A 13325-nucleotide genomic window follows, 5' to 3' on the forward strand; every position below is an offset into this window, starting at 1 on the left:
CAATGCGTTTTTAAGTTTCGAAAGATTGCGTCCCCCCCTCATACGCCTCACAGTGGTTTGGTCCACTGCCTACCTGCCTCCCCGAACCCCCACACACACACATTAGCCCTCGGTACGAGTGTCTGTGGAGGATCTCTGGAAGTGTGTCAGTGGTGGCAGACCTCCAGTAAGAAGCTACTTTGCAAAGGTTAGGAACTTAAAGGAACTTAAAACAAAGGATGTGTCAGACATTTTTCTTTACTTCTACCACTCAATAGAATAAAACACATTCACAATTGTAACCAGACTACATTTTGTTCGCTCCATTTGCTCCATTTCCGTTGAATCTTGTGTGTCAACGTGTTGGTACGGGGCAGCCGCGTCTCCTAATGCATGTATGTGTATGGAGGCAGGAGGTCTATCCACAATTAAAATCCTCATAACTCACTGAATTTTCGACCGATTTTCAAGCGGTTTGGTTTGTTACAAATGCCAGACATGTATTTATGATACAGGATACTTGGTTAAATTAAAATGCGGGTTTTCATACCAAAATACTTTATCTTTTGTAGATGGTAACAGTAATATTTCTATAATATAATATTTAAGATTAACTTACCCTATGTAATTAGGTTCTAAGTATATTATTTTTTTCTTACTGCATGTAAAATGGCTGCCACTATGTTATTTTGTTCATAATTTTGGAAATAAATGAAGACTTAATTAATAAAAAAGACATAATTACAACAAACATTATGTTAAAATATAAGTAAGTTTCTGGCAGGCTTCATAGCGTTCTGGACTTTTACACATTGACAGCAAAACATTAGAGATTTGCTTTTTCGGGAAAACTAAATCTAATTAGGCATATATTAGCTTTAGTTCAGTTAATGGGTGTTGCATCTCACCTACTACTGTAAATAACCTGCATGCTGTGTGTGTGTGTGTGTGTGTCTATTTGTCAGCCAGTCAGTTAAAATGGCAGAGAAAAGAAAAACAGACATCCGATCATTTTTCAGTGCACCGAAACGCCAAGTAGAAAGACCCCAGTAATATCAAAGGCAATTTGATAAAATCTTCATAAGAAAGGAATGAAGTGCTTATGGAAATGTTTCATAATGGACCTCGATATACATTTAATACAACAGTACTTTTGGCGGCACCTTTGGTGTCCCCTTCAGGAATTGCTCTTGAGAAATTTTTCTGTTTATTGTCCCCCCCAACAGTGAAATGAAATATTCGCCCTTGCTCCCGACTTGACTACTGTAACTCCCTATATACCTGTCTCAGTCAGAAATCAATCCACCACCTACAGTTAGTTCAAAATGCAGCTCGGCTTATATCACAATCCAAAAAATGTGACCATATCACCCCTGTTTTAGCATCCTTGCACTGGCTGCCTGTTACTTTTAGGATTGATTTTAAAATTATTTGAATTACTTTTAAGGCCAGGCATGGGCTGGCCCCTCCCTATATTTCTGACCTTTTATCCCCCTATGAGCCAGGACGCAGCCTGAGATCCTCTGGTAGGGCGTTGCTTGCCATTCCAAGGTCTAGCTTGAAAACCAAAGGAGACAGGGCCTTTGCTGTCAGGGCCCCTAAACTTTGGAACAATCTGCCAGAGGAGATCAGGCTTGCAGAGAGAGAAATAATTTAAAAAGTTACAGTTAGGTTTAGGAGGTTGATAGACAACCCAGCAGCATATTGGGTTACCACACTCATTTTCAGAAGTTAGTGAAAACTATTTAACCCCTTGTACCCTGACCTTAGTTGACTTTCCCCTTAAATTTCCCCCTAAGTAGCTTCAAAGTTAGAAAAAAAATGTTTTCCTAACTGTACAACAACGTCACATCCATATTCTGTATCTGCTTTCTTGAAGCTCTAGCTGCTTATATTGAATGAAATATTCAAATACAAGACGCCATGTTTTTATGGCTGCACCATTACATCAAATGGAAAAAATCTAGATGTTTGTGCATCATTATATACACATTTCCCTGTATGTAGCATGACATATTTGATGTCTTTGGAAATAATTTAAAATAAAGTTCTGTAGGTTTGAACAAAGCTTGGCTGTGCAACCTGCGTTTGTAATGATGGACCCAGCGGCGGGGTGGAAGAACAGGTTAATTCACCAAAAGTGATATACAGATAACATTTTTCTTAAAAGCCACCACAATGCCCCCACTATACCCCCATCAGAAAATGGTAATTTGGTCCCCTAGTCCTGGAACATGGTTTGGTGACTTGCTGCGTACAGAGGAGAGAGCAATTAGGGGGAGGAGGCTATCAGGTAACCTGGAGCACAGAACTAGAGAAGTGATTTGCCAGGTGCAGGACATTTTCCTTGTGGGGGTCAAAAAGTGGGAGAGAGAGCCCTGCAGCTGACTGGAGCTTTTGGCCTGGTTGTCCTGGGTTGAGAAGTGACCATCGGCAGCGATGTTAGCAGCAGTTTGTTGCCAGTGCTGAGTAAGTTGTTGGAGAAAGTTGTATTTCAACAGATGAGCATTACTTCACAAAGAATAAACTGATGACAGATTTTCAACATGTTTACAGAACAGGACACTCCACGTGCACAGCACTGGCTCAGATGACTGATGACTGGCTAAGAGAAATAGACGGGAGGATAGTTGGAGCTGTACTTCTTGATTTTACGGCTGCTTTTGACATCATTAATCACAGTTTGTTACTTGAAAAGCTACACTGTTATGGTTTTGAAACATCTGCTATGACATGGGTTCAAAGTTACTTATCCAATAGGACACAAAGAGTGTTCTTCAATGGGAGCCTTTCTAATGTGCAACAGATGTGGTGTATCGCAAGGGAGCTGCAAGGGAGCTAAAAATAGCTCATGTGAATATGTATGCTGATGATTCTGCCATCTACACATCAGCCTCTACAATCAGAGAGCTCACGACTCTCTTAACAAGGAACTACAGATAGTGTCAGACTGAGTGAAGAATAATAAATTACTATTAAATGTGTCAACAACGAGCATTATATTTGGAACAAGTCACTCTCTGAAACATACACCACAATTAAAATAGTTTTTAAGGGATATTAAGATTGAACAGTTGAATGAAGTTGAGCTCCTTGGTGTAACCCTGGACAGTAGACTCTCATGGTCCAGGAACATTGACAAGGTGGTAGCAAAGATGGGAAGAGGCCTGGCTATTATTAAAAGATGTAAATCATTCTTAACAACAAATTATATTCTGTCTGTTATTTGGTCTAGTGCAGCTAAGAAAGATGTGGATAAACTACAACTGCTCCAAAACAAAGCAGCACGTCTTGTTTTGCAAGGCACCAGTAACAGTAATGTTGATACCATGCAAAACAACTGAGTGCAGCCCTTCTCAGATTTTTGAAGAACCTCAGAACCTCAGTTACCAAACAAACTATATCAGCATTTGACATACAAGTACATACATACACAATTTGCAACAGCCAAATTGTTTATGCTCCCAAAGGCTAAAACGAATAGCATGAAATGCACAGTTGTATATAGAGCAATGAAAAGTTGGACTTCTCTTCCACTTGAGATCGCTAAGGAATGTAGTTTTAAATTGAAACTTAAACATTACTAAATGTCAAGTTATTGTGTGAAAATTTATGGTGAAAAATTGGTATAGTATAGAAGGTATAGTACAATGAAATATTGAAGTAAACTATCATTATTATTATGATTATTAGGGCCCGAGCACCGACCGGTGCGAAGCCCTATTGAAATGCAAGGAATTATTAGGGCCCGAGCACCGACCGGTGCGAAGCCCTATTGTATTTCAAGGAATTATTATTAGGGCCCGAGCACCGACCGGTGCGAAGCCCTATTGAAATGCAAGGAATTATTATTATTATTAGGGCCCGAGCACCGACCGGTGCGAAGCCCTATTGTATTTCAAGGAATTATTATTATTATTATTATTATTATTATTATTCTCTCCAGTGAATCGCATTTTTGAGGGGCTAAAGCTGCTCGAAAGCTCACCAAACTTTGGACATGCCTCACAAGTGCTGAAAAATTTAATATTTTATGGGTCTCGCACATGGGTGTGGCAAAATGGCTCAATAGCGTCCCCTACAAAATTTCAACTAAATACCCGACGCCGTACGTTTCACCTACATGTACCAAATTTTGTAGGCACATGTATCATGTCCAGACTTAAAAAAAACGTCAATGGGTGCCATGACCTAAACCGAACAGGAAGTCAGCCATTTTGAATTTATTGTGGCATTTTTGGCCATTTACAGGGGTCATACTTTAACGAACTCCTCCTAGGAGGTTAATCGGATCCACCTCAAACTTGCTCAGCGTATATAACAGACCTTGACGATTAAAAGTTAATATAAGCTTGAGTTTTCGTCCAACGGCGTGGGTGTGGCGCCGCGTCGAATTTCCATGTTTCGCCACGAAACAGGAAGTGCTATGTAACTCGACTGTACATGGTCAAATCTGCCCCAAACTTCACATGTTTGATAAGTGTCATGGCCTCAAGACATCAACATGCCAATATTCAGTTATAGTCATAGCGCCACCTACTGGCAACACAGGAAGTGGTATGTAACTCCACTGTACATGGTCACATCTGCCCCAAACTTCACATGTTTGATAAGTGTCCCGGCTTGAACACATCTACAAGCCAATTTTCACATCTGATCATAGCGCCACCTACTGGCAAAACAGGAAGTGGTTTGTAACTCAGCTGTACATGGTCAAATCTGCCCCAAACTTCACACGTTTGATGAGAGTCCCGGCCTGAACACATCTATAGGTCAATTTTCAATCATAGTCATAGCGCCACCTACTGGCAACACAGGAAGTGGTTTGTAACTCGACTGTACGTGGTCAAATCTGCCCCAAACTTCACGTTTGATGAGACTCCCGGCCTGAGCACATCTACAGGCCAATATTCAGTTATGGTCATAGCACCACCTACTGGCAATACAGGAAGTGGTTTGTAACTCAGCTGTACGTGGTCAAATCTGCCCCAAACTTCACACATTTCATCAGAGTCCCGGCCTGAACACATCTACAGGCCAATTTTGACTTATAGATGTAGCGCCACCTACTGCCAAAAGGAAATGAAATGTTTTAGACTGAAAATTCATAGCTGCGTCGACCGGTCAGTGTCCAGTAACGCCGCCGCGGCTGCGGCACACCCCGACGTGCGCAAAGTGCGAGGGCCCGATCATCGCTGCTTGCAGCTTTAATTAGGGCCCGAGCACCGACCGGTGCGAGGACCTATTGTAATGCAAGGAATTATTATTATTTTTCTTAGGCCGAATGAATCGCATTTTTTTGAGGGGCTAAAGCTGCTCCAAAACTCACCAAACTTTGCCCAGGCGTCAGAAGTGGTGAAAAATTTAATATTTTTTTGCGCATGTCTGTGGCAAAATGGCTCAATAGCGCCCCCTACAAAATTTCAAAAAAATACTCATCGCTTTACGTTTCACCTACATGTACCAAATTTGGTAGGCACATGTATCATGTCCAGACCTACAAAAGACATCAATAGTTCCCATGACCTAAACCCAACAGGAAGTCAGCCATTTTGAATTGATTGTGGCATTTTTGTGCATTTTTGCCCATTTACAGGGGTCATACTTTAACGAACTCCTCCTAGACGGTTCATCAGATCCACCTCAAACTTGCGCAGCGTATATAACAGACCTTGACGATGAAAAGTTGGTAAAAGCTTGAGTTTTCCTCGAACGGCGTGGGCGTGGCGAGGCGTCGAATTTCCATGTTTCGCCACGAAACAGGAAGTGCTTTGTAACTCCACTGTACATGGTCACATCTGCCCCAAACTTCACATGTTTGATGAGAGTCCCAGCCTGAACACATCCACAGGCCAATATTCAGTTATAGTCATAGCGCCACCTACTGGCAACACAGGAAGTGCTTTGTAACTCCACTGTACATGGTCACATCTGCCCCAAACTTCACATGTTTGATGAGTGTCTCCGGCTGAACACATCCACAGGCCAATATTCAGTTATAGTCATAGCGCCACCTACTGGCAACACAGGAAGTGGTTTGTAACTCGACTGTACATGGTCAAATCTGCACCAAACTTCACATGTTTGCTAAGTGTCCTGGCCTCAAGACATCGACATGCCAATATTCAGTTATAGTCATAGCGCCACCTACTGGCAACACAGGAAGTGGTTTGTAACTCCACTCTACATGGTCAAATCTGCCCCAAACTTCACATGTTTGCTAAGTGTCATGGCCTGAGCACATCTACAGGCCAATATTTACTTATAGTCATAGCGTCACCTACTCGCAAAACAGGAAGTGGTTTGTAACTTGGCTGTCCGTGGTCAAATCTGCCCCAAACTTCACATGTTTGATGAGAGTCCCGGGCTGAAGACATCGACATGCCAATATTCATTTATAGTCATAACGCCACCTACTGGCAACACAGGAAGTGGTTTGTAACTCGACTCTACATGGTCAAATCTGCCCCAAACTTCACACGTTTGATGACAGTCCCAGCCTGAAGACATCTACAGGCCAATTTTGAATCATAGTCATAGCGCCACCTACTGGCAACACAGGAAATGACACGTTCTATACTTACAATTCTGAGCCGCGTCAACCGGTCGGTGTCCAGTAACGCCGCCGCGGCTGCGGCACACCCCGACGTGCGCAAAGTACGAGGGCCCGATCATCGCTGCTTGCAGCTTTAATTATATTTATATTTATATTATATTAGATATTTTTTCCCTTCTATTGAAACGGCCAAGTTGTACAATGAGCTGTTTACAGCCACCGTTGCCCAAGAGCTTTGGACCTCTACTATGGTTGCCAGAGGGTGTGTTACATCACCTGAAAGCTCACTATTAGGTCTTTGTGATGGTCTTATTATCAGTCCGATGCCTTGTGTTGTGTAAGGTCTTCTCCTAGCTCTATAGCCTAGTGTACTGTAGTCTTCTTGTCATTATTATTACACCTTCAGGTCTTACCAGGTTTACTTGTATGGTCTTTTCCCAGTTCTTCTCGTTGTTGATGCCAGCATTGTTGATGACAATGTTCAGATGACCAAACTGGTCCACGGTGCTCTGGAAGGCCTCTACACCACAGAGAGAAAATATTCACAAATTTGATTATTATACTAGTTAGAGAGGGTTGAAATATATGGTTTGGCTATATAGTAATAGTAATACAGTCACCAGTTGATGTGGTGGTTTTCTCTACTTGAATAGGTCCAATAAGAAATTAAACAAAACATACTTTATGAACAAAGTCATATTATGTACCATCATGCAGGTCATGTGTTTATTGTACATTTTAAATTTTAACTGGCAGATGTGTGGGTAAGCAGAATCTCATCATTTAACGTTTGGGTATAAAGACTTTGACATTAGGAAGTCCAATTCACTGCCACTGACTGCCATGATGCATGCAATGCATGAATGTGGAATGGATGTGTTTAGCATTACTTGGCTATTTCCATCAAACTAAAAACAAAAAGTAATGACCTTGATGCACATAAGAAGACATTCACTGTGGCATGGGTGATTAAATATTGGTCAATTAGCTTCATCAAATACCCAAATTCCCTAGTTATTCCTTGTCTTTAGTCTGAACATGGTTTAAATAAACAAAGGTTTATGTATATATATACTATATACAGTATGTGTGTGTTTTCATCCCCTTAAATGAACTGAACTAAGGGGGTTACACTCCAGGGTTCAATACAACTGCTACCAACAAGGCAGGAGTGTCCTTATACTTCCCTCTGGCCATAGAACCATCAACAAAACAAACAAAATACAGGATTATTCTTACAATGCCTTGAGGAAAGTTTATAAAATTCTCAATGGCTGAATTTATACCAAAGTCCCTTTAAGAGAAGTCGTTTACAAGACAACTAACTACTAACAAGACAAGACTCCTATCTCTTTGAATGGGGAGTCGTCTGTATCTAAAGTTCTGACATACGTATTATCATTTACATTTCACATTTATGAACACTCACAAATTGTATACTACATTGCATACTACAATGGTATCAATACAAGTTTACATCTTCAGATATCTGCCGACAAAGGTAATGAAAAGGTATGTGGCCTTATACAACTGTACCACCAACACAGTGTTTATCTGCCCATGTGAGCAAACAGACATGGTTGGATGAATAGTTGAAGAAAGAAAGCCGAGGTGGTAAAACCTGCATGTGTCCTCACCTGCCGCATTCCACACTGGGACACCCCGCAATTAGAAACAAACATACCTGCTCTCTGACAGACACATAATCTAGAAACACACACCCACACCCACACCCACATACTGACATGTGACTGTGCACACACACACACACACACACACACACACACACACGCAGAGTCATACATGTATGCATGCACACATAGACTGCACACACACTGAAGACACAAGCAAAAACGTGTAACAGGCAGACAGGTACTATGAATGTATGCACACACATACACACATTCACATGCACGCATTTTGCAGAAATGCATGATGCACACATGATTCATCTCTCCTTATGCCTCTATAACACTGAATAACTGCCAGACTCTCTTTCACAATGGTAAACTTTTTGTTAACAACCTCCCCTCATCTCCCAAAACACACACACACACACACACACACACACACACACACACACACACACACACACACACACACACACACACATACACACCAGCTCAGTGCAGCCTTATATTCTGTGTGTCCACATCAACAGCAGCACAGTCATATACTGTACTTAGGAGCAACACCAAACAGCATTCCATAGCTGCTAGCCTGCAGGGATTCACTAATTCACTGTCAGACAATGAAACCTTGTTCTCTCTCTCTCTCTTTCTCTCTCTCTCTCTCTCTTCCTCCCTCTCTCTCTTTCTCTCTCTCTCTCTCCCCCTCTCTTTCTTTATCTATCTATCTATCTATCTATCTATCTATCTATCTATCTATCTATCTATCTGTCTGTCTCAAACAGACACACACCCATACCTACGCCCACGCCCACATACACAGAACAGCAACACACGCAGATCAGCATCCAAATGGCTAGACTTGCAAATAAATTAGCAAATTGAATGTGTTTGATAAAAAAGTGTTGCAGTCTGTCAGTCCTGCAGAAACTGAAACCAAACCAGAAAAAGCACCATGACCTATTATGTGTTCAATTGGGCCAATAGGGTTTGCCTCTTCTTCTGTCTGCTGATAGGCCACAAAGTTTGATCGTGTTCGTGAATCTGTTTGGAAGTTATATGCCTTTTAGTGAGAAGCCACGCCCACTGCCGCACCACCAATTAGTCATGAATAGATAATCAGTTCTTCCTTGCCTCATGACCAACCTTTCCACAAAGTTTCATACAAATCCATTCATAACGTTTTGAGATATCCTGCTAACAGACAGAGAGACAGATGCAGTGGGGCAAAAACGTAACCCCCGTCCAACACAAAACAGAATCCAATTAGGATAGATTACCTCTCAATCTGTCCCCATTGGTCACATCACACTGAATAAAGCTACAGTTGCCCTCTCCAAACTCTGCATCCAGCTGTGCCTTGCACTCCTCACCCACTGCCTGGTTCAGATCGACCACAGCCACCTGAAGGACAAAACAGTGTTGTTGACTTGGTCTTTTAATATTTGACATGCACCTACAGAGAGAGACTACAAAACTGGACGAAGCTAGTCTCGTCTTGGATACAAACTTTGTATCTAGTGTTGCAGTACAGGTCAGAGCAAAGTTAACACATAACACTTTGGTAGAAAGTGAGAAAGAAAGAAAGAAAGAAAGAAAGAAAAGAAAGAAAGAAAAAAAGAAAGCAACCCCCTGTCATCCTAGTAGGGATGACAGGGGGTTTCTTGCTGTGGTGGCACACCACTGCTGAATGAATGGAAAGGATACACTGGTCAAGAGTGTAGTACAGCTGTGCTTGCTTTGCAAAGTTACTTCCTCTAATTATCTTGGCACATTGTTGTGCAACCGGAGCTGTTGTTTGACAAGTGTGGCTCACAGCAGCACAATCAATAGTGCACTGCTCACATAAACCTAACTACTACTACTACTACTACTACTAAATCAGTTTAAAATGCTATTGCTTTTTGTTTCTTGTTTTTTTAAATGCCTGTTTCCTCTAAGGACAAGTTTTAATGAATAGTGCCTCTCCTCTACAAAAGACATTAATCTAAGCATTTTAAAATTATAAAAAAAAAGGTTTTGCTCCTCTGTTCTTTATACTATTATTTCTTAAAGTTAAAAATAGTGCCATTTCCACCTATTTTTTGCACTGACCTTAAAAATGTTAAAGAACAACATAACATTTAAGCAGTTCTAGTGGCATTAAAGCAGTAAAATTGAAGTTCTAGTAAAGTTTTAAAGTCAAAACAGTTCTAGAACATTAAAGCAGTTCTCAAAAAATTAAAGCAGTTCTGATGTAAAGTCGAAGAAGTAAAGTTAAAGCAGGTCTAGTCAAGTTTAATCAGTTCTAGTAAACTTAAACCAGTAGTGCTAAAGCAGTTCCAGAAAAGTTACAGCAGTTGTAGTAAAGTTAAAGCAGTAAATTTAAAGCAGTAAAGTTAAACCAGTAAACTAAATCAATAAAGTTAAAGCAGCTAAAGCAGTAAAGTTGTAGTTGTAAAGCTAAATCAGTAAAGCTAAAGCAGTGAAGTTAAATTAGTAAAGCTAAAACAGCTAAGTTGTATTTGTAAAGTTAAATCAGTAACGCTAAAGCTGTAAATGTAAAATCAGCAAAGTTAAAGCGGAAAAATTGAAGCAGTAAAGTTGAATCAATACTGACCTTGGCTGAGCTCTGCAGTAACAGTTGTACCACGGCTCTACCGATACCCTGAGCCCCGCCAGTCACCAGCGCCACCTTCCCATTTAGAGACATTACCATACCAGGGATGTTCCTTGTTTTGTCTTTTTGTTTCTCTTTATTTCTCACTCTGTTCTTCTGTTTCTCTCTATGTCTTTATCTGGCTCTGTTTGTGTGCATGTGCCTATTTTTATGTGCGTGCATATGTCTCTCTTTCTCACCGTCTCTCTGTTACTCACACACACTTTCTAACACGTGTATGTTCTCTCTCTCTCTCTCTCTCTCTCTGTCTTTCTTGTGTCTTTATCTCTCTCTCTCTCTGTCACACACACAGGCTCTCTCAAATGTATGTTGTGTGTTTTCACTCTATCAGCTGGGCTGTTTTCCCTCCCTTCTTCCCTCCCTCTTTCTCTCTCTCTCTCTCTCTCAGCTTGTCAGTCTATCCAAACACTGTGTGTGCGTGTGTGTGTGTGTGTGTGTGTGTGTGTGTGTGAAAGGGAGAGAGAGGGAGGGAAGAAGGGAGAGAGAGTCCAAGGCTAAATAAACTCAGTATGATAATTACAGGTTTTGTCCAGCATGTCGTACCTGCCCTCCTGCTGCACTCCTCCTCCCTACACCCTTCCACTCCTTCTCCTCCCTTTACACCCTTCCTCTCCTAATCTTCTTCCTCCTCCTCTCTTTATACTCTTCCTCTCCTCCTCCTCGTTTTGCCCCCTTCCTCTTCACCCCCTCCCTTTACATCCTTCCTCTCCTCCTCCTCCTCTTCTTTCTTTCTCTCTCTCTCTCTCTCTCTCTCTCTCTCTCTCTCTCTCTTGTTTCTTTCCACTTCTTTGCCTACTCCTCTCCTCTCCAGTTCAGAGATAAATATAGTGTCTGTGTCCACCTCAGTGTCAAGGCAAGGCAGTGTTGGAATCCCTCAAATTACAGTACCTAATGTATCCAGAGATGCAGACCAATACTGAGAAAGAAGAGACAGACAGGACAAGTCAACATAAAGAAATGCTCACTGCTTTAAGTTTATTTTCATCCAGAACTTTATCAACTACTATGTAAAAGTATGTACACCTCATTTTACAGAGAAATAACAGTGTGTGTGTGTTTGTGTGTGCTCTCAACTCAACACATAACAATATATGAGGGGGCTTGGTTGTTTATATGTGTGTTTTCACATTTTTTAACCCAACAGGATCATAACAGAATGTCTTGACTCCCCACATTATGTGTCATTGCCAGTGTGTTGAAAAGTCTTTTATGTATTGAAAACGATATGTTCTTTATCACAGTTATGTACCATAACTCTGAGCAAGGGCTTATAACAAAAATGGCATACGTGACGTGACAATTTTGGGATTGTCTTAGATTTATGAAATAAAGACTCCGGAAAATGTAATCAAAATTCACATATGCAATCATGACCCAAACTCAATTTAGCAGCAAAACATCCAAGATTTAAGCTGAACTTTATTGAGGGCATGTTTAAGAATTTTAGATCTCCTATAAAGTTTGTTTAAAATTATGCTTTTGTGGCTACAAGCCATCGACTGCCTCTCCCCACCAGCAGCAGCAAAAATACAGCACACTCAAGAAAAATAAGCACACACTGCAGCCCTGCAGAGATTAATAACTGATACATACCAATATTAAACTCTGGTTCATGCATTATATTTAACAACATCATCTCTTTTTGTACAAAATAAATTATCTTTGATATACTTCTTACCATAGAAATGTACATTTAAATATAGAGTGGACTCTTCATGTAGTATGTCATACATCAAACACTAACAGTGCTAACCTCCTCGAGATTAATTTATACTGACAATTCAAATCTGGCAAATGTGGTCATCTCTTTGAGACAGATCTGTTTCCTTAAAGCATCACAGAAATAGAGGCTGGTTTGAAAGTAAATGAAAAGGACTGGTGTTGCCCATTTGAACACAAATCATCAAATACAAGATCCTTATAAAAAAAAGAGTAAGGGAAATGTGAAAGACAACAACTGACCTACTCCCTGCTCTTTGACTGTTAAACCTTAACAAACTGCTGCAGCCTGGCATCACATGATTGAGTTTTGATGCTTAAGACAGCAGTGAATAAAATCTGTCACAGTATGTGATCTAATAAAACTTCATTGACTGGAGTAAATTAAGTCTATAAAGCTACATTTCTGGGGGAAACGTAAATAATGCAAAACAACTGCAAGGGCAAGCTTCAGGTTCACAAGCAAACTGAAGGTTCACAAGCCAACTTTCCAGGAAACACTGGGACCTTTTGGGGCAACAAAGGTTTAGAGGACACTGCGGAGACAGTAATTGAATAAGAAGGCTGATCTGTCATCTGGAAGTGCTGAAAATGTGACGTGCACAGGTCTGAAACAAAGCAACCAGACTACCTTGCAACTATTGGTTATGCTACCATCAAAAACCCAGTCAATGCAAGGCGCCTTGTGCATTGAAGTTGGCTTGAGATAAACTTCAAATGCATGTCATTCAACATTCCCACTGCATGTGAGGGCTGCTGGTTGTGCTCCAAAAACACAGAACAC

The 13325-nt window shown here is 40.9% G+C and overlaps 1 protein-coding gene across 3 annotated transcripts in view; it reads right to left on the reverse strand.

Annotated features, from left to right (window-relative positions):
* Positions 1-11132, reverse strand: part of hpgd (15-hydroxyprostaglandin dehydrogenase) — a 73312-nt gene extending 62180 nt beyond the window's left edge. Inside the window, exons 1-4 of one of the 3 annotated variants that reach the window (XM_078290724.1) lie at positions 10920-11131; positions 10763-10889; positions 9444-9567; positions 6949-7055 (exon numbers count right to left, since the gene is read on the reverse strand). In XM_078290724.1, coding sequence (XP_078146850.1) covers positions 6949-7055; positions 9444-9567; positions 10763-10861 — 330 coding nt within the window. In that variant the 5' untranslated portion in view covers positions 10862-10889; positions 10920-11131. Of the gene's footprint in view, positions 1-6948; positions 7056-9443; positions 9568-10762 lie in introns of all 3 variants that reach the window. The other 2 variants (XM_078290720.1, XM_078290726.1) reach the window with 2 other exon arrangements.
* Positions 11133-13325: the final 2193 nt, after the last annotated feature.

This window comes from Centroberyx gerrardi, chromosome 3 (genome assembly GCF_048128805.1).
Source record: "Centroberyx gerrardi isolate f3 chromosome 3, fCenGer3.hap1.cur.20231027, whole genome shotgun sequence".
NCBI lineage: Eukaryota > Metazoa > Chordata > Actinopteri > Beryciformes > Berycidae > Centroberyx > Centroberyx gerrardi.